At 39.2% G+C, this 9,527-nt stretch overlaps 1 protein-coding gene across 6 annotated transcripts; it reads right to left on the bottom strand.

Moving 5' to 3' along the window:
* Positions 1-1,803: 1,803 nt before the first annotated feature.
* On the bottom strand, positions 1,804-8,390 carry si:dkey-229e3.2. Of its 6 annotated transcripts, none has more exons than XM_024437198.2 (6): positions 8,351-8,388; positions 7,273-7,486; positions 6,953-7,101; positions 6,692-6,836; positions 3,836-3,916; positions 1,804-3,701 (listed from the first exon to the last, which is right to left on the bottom strand). In XM_024437198.2, exons 2-6 carry the CDS (start codon positions 7,471-7,473, stop codon positions 3,561-3,563), a joined length of 717 nt encoding a protein of 238 aa, XP_024292966.1. In that variant the 5' UTR covers positions 7,474-7,486; positions 8,351-8,388; the 3' UTR covers positions 1,804-3,560. The 6 variants fall into 6 exon arrangements, with proteins under 6 accessions (XP_024292966.1, XP_024292965.1, XP_024292964.1 ...); XM_024437197.2 differs by lacking the exon at positions 8,351-8,388 and adding an exon at positions 7,854-8,318; XM_024437196.2 differs by lacking the exon at positions 8,351-8,388 and adding an exon at positions 7,962-8,317.
* Positions 8,391-9,527: the final 1,137 nt, after the last annotated feature.

Below are 9,527 nucleotides of genomic sequence, written 5' to 3' on the forward strand. Positions count from 1 at the left end.
TTGCCTGCCCCGTTTTATAATAAATGTCTTATTTGAACTGTCTGCATCTGGGTCTTATCCTGAGACGTGATAATATTGAGTTATTCTGTATAATCAAAGGAAGTTCCTTGTTCTCATATCAACCACTTTTCCCTTTAAAAAATAATGCCTTAAAGACTTAAAATAGTTCTGTAGAATTTGAGTTACAATAAGGAAAGTTAGCAAATATATCTATCCAGCTGAGCAGTGAGAGGCTTCCTCCAGTGGCGGACTGGGACAAAAATTAGGCCCTGGCATTTGAGACTCAACAGCCCACATCACCGCTGACACCATATATGCAGTGCCTTTTTTGCCTCCCTGTTGTGCAATTTTCCTCTGCATCATCTCTGCTCTCACTCTGTCTGTCTGTGCTTCTTCTTGTTCTCCTCTATCACTCTGTCTGCCTGTCTGTCTGCCTGTCACTCCTAAAGTATTAATAGCTATTATGCTGAACAAAAATATAAATGCAACATGCAACAATTTCAATGATTTTACTGAGTTACAGTTCATAAGGAACATAGACAATTTAAATAAATGCATATGGCCCTAATCTATAGATTTCACATGACTGGGAATACAGATATGTTGGTCACAGATTACTGAAAAAAATGGGCCTCAGATTTTCATCACGGTATCTCTGTGCATTCAAATTGCTATCGATAAAGTGCAATTGTGTTTGTTGTCTGTAGCATATGCCTGCCCATAGCATAACCCCACCGCCACCATGGGGCACTCTGTTCACAATGTTGACATCAGCAAACCGCTCACCCACATGATGCCATACACGTGTTCTGTGGTTGTGAGGTCGGTTGGACGTACTGCCAAATTCTCTAAAACGCCGTATGGTAGAGAAATTAACATTACATTTTCTGGCAACAGTTCTGGTGGATATTCCTGCAGTCAGCATGCCAATTGAACGCTCCCTCAAAACTTGAGACATCTGTGGCATTGTGTTGTGTTGCAAAACTGCACATAATAGTGGCCTTTTATGTTTAATCAGTTTCTTGATATGCCACACCTGTCAAGTAGATGGATTATCTTGGAGAGAATGAGAAGGAGAAATGCTCACTAACAGATGTAAACAAATTTGTGCACAAAAGATAAGAGAAACTTTTAGTGTGAATGGAACATTTCGGGTATCTTTTATTTCAGCTCATGAAACATGGGACCAACACTTTACATGTTGGGTTTATATTTTTGTTCAGTATAAATTATGAACTTCACAGGATGGTGAAAAGTGCAAGGTGATGTGCTCCTTTCCAATAAACATAAAGGGTCTTATTCTGGTGACATGATAATCGATGCCATTTGACAAATAGAAATAATCTTGTCCATAATAATCTCATCCATAGGCTATTGGCCTACTTGCACAGTGTCTGCAAGCTGTTGGTTAGTGCGCACGAGCCAATACCAGTGGGCACACTCGCTGTATAATTTACTTTTTTTGTGAGAAAATCATCAGTTAAATTGAAAATGAAATGGAAAAGGTATATTTTTGTGCACTACATCATCACGCACAGCCTTTTATCCGCAACAAGTCCATTTGATGGAAACCCCTTGGAGTTGTTATGCTGATTTTTGAATATTCGCATTAAAACCTGTCGGAATTTGGATGAAGACTGAGAAAGAGTAACACAGTAGGTAGGTTTTCTCCATACCTCGACTGCACTGTCTTCTGTAGCAGCATCTGTCACAACACTTGGACCAGCCGAACCAGATCTTTTAGAAAATGAGTTGGTTAATTTCATACATTAAGCAGCTGTAGCCTCAAGCCTTATTTTGGTCTCTTAACTTTTTTCGGTACTACCATTCTGTTTTTTTTTTACGAGCCGTGATCTGGTCTGACTAATGACAAGAGAGTCAGAGCAAGGTCTCTTTGCTGATGTGTGTTTGACTTTGAACGTGAATTTTGCGCCACATCAGCCAATCAGAAAACCGGGCAGGCCTATCTTGGTAGGGGGGACTGGACGTTGTCCACTGATCAGGCAAATGCTCAAATATATTAATATGACAATAGAGAAATTGCACAAAAATCATCATCTTAACAGGCCCAAGGGCCATCTCCCTTAAAAAAGTCAATTATTTGTATTATTATTCATTTATTTTGACCATCCCACCCCAAAAAAAGATGGTCCAATGCACCAATGCCTTCCTCTGTGTGTGTGACATATAAGGCACAATACAACCCAAGATCATCCTTCCTTCCGTCCCTTTGCCTTTTTCCCGCAACTGCACTGCAACGAGATGTAATCTAAATTCACTCTGACATCCCGCTAGTGCACTAGCTGAGAGGAGATAGTAGAGAGAGAGAGGGGGGGGGGGAGTGTAGGGCCTACATCACTTGTCATGTAGGAGGGGCCTACTTGTAAAAAGGTGACGGTTTTTCTCTCAGTATTTCAATTCTATTCACAGACTCAACCCGCCAGCCAAACAAGTGACATTTGGGAGGAGTGTGCACCTTCACTAACCTCTTGTTTTCTCTGTCTGGAAAAGCAAATCCTGGTGGTTGAAATGTAAGAGAACTGTCTGAGATGCAGTTGTACACATGTAATAACCTCTCTGTTATACTGGTTTGTGCTGATTAGCTCCATGATGCCCTGCAGTCTTACTTACAAAATGGCCAATGACATGACACATGTCTATGGTTTTGAGTATTAAGGCAGGTTAAGAAAAACAGAGGACCAATCTAAGGAAATATTAAGAAGTGGAGGACACCAATAATGTGATGCCATAAATAGTTAAAGCACAAGCAATCCAAATTTCCATAAAAATGTATCCACAGTGGGAAGACACACCCAATTACTTTTTTTCTGGGTCCATGCACTGCCCTAGATCGCAAGCCAGGTTTCTACAGTGAGACTTGGAGTTGGGTATTCTACAAAACAAAATATATGGACAAAGCTTGTTTCTTGAGGTGTTCATTGTTGAGGTGCATGGTCTGAAGGTTTACACATGTTGTATTCGGCACAAGTAAATAAGGTATTTCTGTTTTTAATACCTTTGCCAACAATTCTAAAAACCTGTTTCCGCTTTGTCATTATGGGGTAGTGTGTGTAGATTGATGAGAAACAAAATGTGTAATCAATTCTAGAATAAGGCTGTAACGTAACAAGATGTGGAAAAAGTCAAGGGGTCTGAATACTTTCTGAATGCACTGTATGTTTGCAAAATGGGGGTTGGGACTTATGAGGAAGCCAGTATGCCCTCTAGTGGAGTGCTGTGACTTCCAAAGATTTGCATTGTTCCCTCTGCTCTTGACAATAGTGGTATAAAACAGGTGTTACACTGAATAAATAACTCAATACATTTATAGAACATTTTATAGTATCACTGTAACTGCACTCCGTATCAAAATATTATATATAAAACCAGGAAAACGCCTGCAAACTAAATACACAATATCATAGAATGTACTTTCTTTACAATCTGTATAAATAAAATGTTGCGAAAAGTGTATACTTTGTTCTCACCCGGGTATCAACCCAACCCGTTTCATCCATCTACAACAGTACAGTAGGGCTATGCTAAGCAGCATCTTCATCTTATCCTTCTCCATAGTTCAGTGCAGGAGGCTTCTTGTGGTGCTGAGGCTGCAGCTGGATGCTGCATTGAGTCAGCCACTGCTGGGAGATTTGGTAGAGGAAAGCTGGGGTGTCACCATGGCAGGAGGAGGGGGCCAGCAGCTGAGTGGAGATGAGAGTAAGGCCAAAGGTTACAGGTGTGCTCCCTGCCAATAAGAGTAGAAAGACGCCCAGTGATGCCCACTTCCTAAAAAGGAGAAGCCCCCCCCCCAACACACACACATGGATGCACACACCTTGGTTTTGATGAGAGCAGCAGCAGGGGGGCAAGAGGTCTCTGTAGTTTCTTCATGATCTTCCAAAAAGACAGACTCCCACTATGGAAGGGAAAGACCACAGATATAGAACCCAGTGTCTTCAGAAAGTATTAACACTCCTTCACTTTTTCCAATTTTTGTTGTGTTACAGCCGGAATTTAAAATGGATTAAATGTAGATTGTGTCACTGTAGTACAAACAATATCCCATAATGTAAAAGCGGAATTATGTTTTTAGAAACGTTTACAAATGAATTACAATATAAAAGCTGAAATGTCTTGAGTCAATAATTATTCAACCCCTTTGCTATGACAAGCTTAAAATAGTTTAGGAGTAACGATTTGCTTAACAAGTCACATAATAAAGTTACATGGGCTCACTCTGTGTGCAATAGTGTTTAACATGATGTTTTAATGACTACGTCATTTCTGTACTCCACACATACATATAATTTTAAGGCACCTCAGTCAAGCAGTGAATTTCTAACACAGATTCAACCAAAGACCAGGGAGGTTTTCCAATGCCTCACAAAGAAGGGTATCCCTTTGAGCATGGTGAAGTTATTAATTACACTTTGGATGGTGTATCAATACAATCAGTCACTACAAAGGAAGGAAACAGCTCAGGGATTTCACCATGAGGTCAATGGTGACTTTAAAACAGTTACAGTTTAATGGCTGTGATAGGAGAAAACTGAGGATGGATCAACAACATTGCAGTTACTCCACAATACTAACCTAAATGACATAGTGAAAAGAAAAAAGCCTGTAAAGAATACAAATATTAAAAAACATGCATCCTGTTTGCAATAAGGCACTAAAGTAATACTGCAAAAAATGTGGCAAAGAAATTAACTTTATGTCCTAAATACAACGCATTATGTTTGGGCTAAATCCAAAAACACATATCACTGAGTACCAGTGTTCATATTTTCAAGCATGGTGGTGGCTGCATCATGTTATGGGTATGCTTGTTATCGGCAAGAACTATGGAGATTTTTTTAGGATAAAAATATATGGAATAGAGCTAAGCACAGTCAAAATCCTAGAGGAAAACCTGGTTCACTCTGCTTTCCAACAGACACTGGGAGACAAATTCACCTTTCAGCAGGACAATAACCTAAAACACAAGGTCAAATATACACTGGAGTTGCTTACCAAGATGACATTGAATGTTCCTGAGTGGCCTAGTTACAGTTGTGACTTCAAATCAACTTGAAAATCCATGGCAAGACTTGAAAATGGCTGTCTAGCAATGTTCAACAACCAACTTGAAAGAGCTTGAAGAATTAAAAAAATGTATATTTTGCAAATATTGTGCAAAGCTCCAAGAGACAAACCCAGAAAGACTCACAGCTGTAATCGCTGCCAAATGTGATTCTAACATGTATTGACTCAGGGGTGTGAATAGTTATGTAAATGACATGTTTCTGCATTTCATTTTGTCATTATGGGGTATTGTGTGTAGATGGGTGAGAGAAAAAAATACATTGAATACATTTTGAATTCAGGCAGTAATACAACAAAATGTGGACTAACTCAAGGGGTAGAACTACTTTCTGAAGGCACTGCATTGTCTATGCAGAACACAAGGCAGACGACTTGGCAAATATATTTCCTCCAGTGTGGAATCTTGGAGCATCATCTAGAGCAGGGGTTTCCAAACTTTATTACTCAGGCCCCCCCTCCCTTCCAGCATTGGGGAACATACCGCCATCAGTTGAAACAACATGCTCTTGAATACAGGGTGGGTGTAATGTTTGGCTGATAAAATGGGAATGAAATTGAAATTTCAACTTTCAAATGGTACCACAAAGATGGTTGGAGGCCCACACTTCAGATAATATTGACTTGAATGGAAATATCTGTTGTTTTAAGTCACTCCTCCATAGGAAACCAATTGAAATCATATAAATATAGATAATAGAATAGAGATTACCATTTAAGTTTACAAGGGGAGGGTCCTGGAGTATTGAAAACATGGATGCCAATAATATTTACCCCTATCTTTGAGAGTTTTTATTTTTATTACTTGTTAAAACTTCTTCAGGATTAGTGGGTCCCCTGCGGGACGGTTGATCTAAACTAATGCGATTAGCATGAGGTTGTAAGTAACAAGAACATTTCCCAGGACATAGACATATCTGATATTGGCAGAAAACTAAAATTCTTGTTAATCTCACTGCACTGTCCAATTCACAGTAGCTATTACAGTGAAATAATACCATGCCATTGTTTGAGGAGAGTGCAAAGTTTTGAACATGAAAAGTTATTAATGACAAATTAGGCACAGTTGATACATAATTTTTACAGAAATTAAAATGTTCATTGGATCAGTCTGAAACTTTGCACACACACAAATCTAAATCGCACCTTGGCTGGAATAATACATTATGGCCGTTCTCTTGCATTTCAAAGATTGTATTATCTTTTACCAGATCTAATGTGTTATATTCTTCTACATACCTTTCACTTTTCCACAAACTTCAAAGTGTTTCCTTTGAAATGGTACCAAGAATATGCATATCCTTGCTTCAGGCCCAGATCTACAGGCAGTTAGATTTGGGTATGTAATTTTAGGCAAAGAAGGAAAGAAAATCTCTTCCTCCCAGCAATTGTATTCGTATAAAATACTATAATTTTCTATTTTTGGGACAGATACAATATAGCTCAGATTTGTTTGCTAATTTTTATCAACAGTGCCAATTATTTTGGACCTAACTATTGTATTTCCAATTAATAACCCAAAATGTTTCACAAAACGTAAAAACATTCATCCAACTAGGCTGGGTGTATTCATTTTAAAAGGACCCCATTCCCCACCTACCCATCTCACCTGGTCAGAGATGCAATTTGAGGGTGTGATTCTGAGGGCAGAAACCATTCTGCTGTGGCTGTGGCAGTGTAAGCTGGGCTTTGGCTCTGACAGCCTCAGCCTGCTGGGCTCAGCCACCAGATGGCTCCACAAGCTGCCACAGTCACTAAGCAAGAGAGAAGAGGAGTCAGATACAACCTCATGGAAGACAGAAGTGAAGCTTCATACATATACAAAGGCATGTTTTTAGTTACAGTAAAAAAAGAAGGATAAATTAGACACCATATTGTAGCTGTTGGTTGAAAAGGCTGTGTGTTTTCTAGCAGCTGGGACAGAGATCGTACAGTACAGTTGGTCTCTTTAGATTCACCCAAGACCTGGAAGCACTCCTGGAAAACTACACATGATTTCTTCACATTGCCATTCTCCAGCTGTATAGAAAAATATATCACATATATCATATTTGTACATTGTTTATTTATTTGCCTACATTAGGAAAATGGCAATTAAGACAGCTCCTATATAGATCACAATTCACAGGTAATAATTTCCTCTTAAGTAAAGTAAACTTGGAATGATCAAAAAGATCGGTGCACTCTCACCTTTGTTGAGAGTTTAGAGATGTCCATGTCCATGGGTGAAGACAGAGATGAAGATCTTTCAACTGCATCCGACTTGTTGCCATTACAGGCAGAACTCCAGTCTCCAAACGCACTGTCCACCTCGGCGTCATTCTGTTCCCAAGCAGTTTGGAGAGACCAGTCGACGAAATCCCCGTAAACAGAAAATAATGGTTCCTCCATTGAACTGATAAGTCTGTTTTAGGACAAGGATCAGATAATGGAAGAAATTACAATTTATCTGTCCGTCCACATCCACAGACGCCCCCAACTTCTGGTCTGATCATGCAATGCTGTGATGATAAGTAGGCCATCAGTGACTTCCCTCTCTCTATTGTTATGATTTCCTGTGCAGCCCATACACTTAAATAATACGGTGCAACATGTAATAAGAGGATAGAACCACGACATGAAGTGAATTAGTGTAATGATAGCCACAAAAACATGTGTACAAATTAAAACGAGAACTATACAAACCTGATTAATAAAACAATAAACACAACCTACACAAAATGCTAACCCGTTGTTAGACTGAACTCATTTGAAATAACCATATTACGTACATTATGATTACATTACACTCATGATACAGTGTATCGGAGAGGTCTACACCGTTAGATCCTACGAAGTCTTTAGCTGAGAGACCTCTAAACAGGGTAAATATTCCTTACCGATGGCGCGTCTGTAACAGGGGAAGTTTCTAAGAATCCGGAAGGTGATAATAAACAATAGTCTATGCCGCGTTCAAAAGAACTGTGAGCTCGGAACTCGGAAATCTTCGACTTCCGACTTCAGTGGGTTTCAAACAACTGGGAACTCTGAAAAAAAAACGAGCTCGACTGGAAAAAAAACGATTTGAACGGTCATCAAACCAAATTCCAACTATGGAACTCCGGCCTATACAACTCCGACTTTTCCGACCTGAAGATCAATGACGTCATGATTTAACATCGTATTTTTTCCCGAGTTCCCAGTTCTTTTGAACGCGGCACTACTTCCCACTGTTTTGGATCCGCCCCGATGACGGAGAGATTGCGTAGGAGCCCAGAGCTAACCTTACCTGACGCAGGTGCATTGCTAGCGTAAATCTAGACGCAACTGAAACCGACAGAGGGCGCCCTAAATTCTAAGATGTGTGTTTTAGCCACAGTTGTGTAACTGGCCTACTTGACAAAGTAAGAATTGATTGTCAAGACATGACTAGACAGGCACAACATTAACATTTGACCCTCTATAGGGAGATACTGTATATTATTTAAAATGAATGGTGATGATTAATGTGTTGGCCTCAAGTTGGTAAAGCAATCAAGGACATTTACTGTGAGTAAACATATTTTATTTCATTTAATTCCGTTTGCCCTGAGACATTGGGAAAGAAATACACAGCCTGACTCTACTCTTATGGTTTGACATAATGAGAACAATTACTTGGGAGGAAATATGTATATCCATCCACATGGTTAAAATCAAAACCCTACGGTCAATTAGTAGTAACAGTACACACAGTTGCTCACAGACAGGCTGACAAGACTGATATGATTAGGCTTTTTTTTCAGGTTTTGTTGATAGACAGTATGAAGAACAATATTTTTGCATTCCTCGACCCCAGCTTATGTAAGGCATGCCATGTGAACTCAGAGCAGTAATTGGAATAGTAAATAAAGCTAAGCAGGGCTGGGCTTGGTGAAACTCTGGATGAGAGACCGAAGGGTAGCTGTAGATAGATCAATTGCCCAGTCTATAGTTTATTTTCTGATAGTGGATGTAACGTTGAAGATCTGATGTTTTTAAAAAGGTACAAATTCAACATAGACAAACCTTGTATAAAATATGTTGAAATTCGGGTTACCATGACATAATCCTGTGGTTGAAATGTCACTCAAAACTGTTTACTTCGATTACTTTTTTCAAATCCTATGCATTTTCCACGTAGATTCCACATTGACAAATTAAGGTGAAACAATGTTTTTTCAACCTCTTTTACCATTATAGGTCTTCACTCACTGATATAAAGTTGGATGCATTACAAGATTAAGATGTTTTTCATTACACTAAACCAACAAACAATGCTTTATCGCTCTTTAATTTAAAGTACTTGGCATGGCCATGTAATGGAACCTTGCCCTTCCAAAGTTCAATGCAGAGAAAAAAATACTATGGTGGATTTATTCATGTTTTCACTTTATCCCTTTTGCAATTCTGTTGTATATCCCAGGACAGGGGTTACTTGTTGTCAG

Source organism: Oncorhynchus tshawytscha, linkage group LG11 (genome assembly GCF_018296145.1).
Source record: "Oncorhynchus tshawytscha isolate Ot180627B linkage group LG11, Otsh_v2.0, whole genome shotgun sequence".
In the NCBI taxonomy this organism is placed as follows: Eukaryota; Metazoa; Chordata; class Actinopteri; order Salmoniformes; family Salmonidae; genus Oncorhynchus; species Oncorhynchus tshawytscha.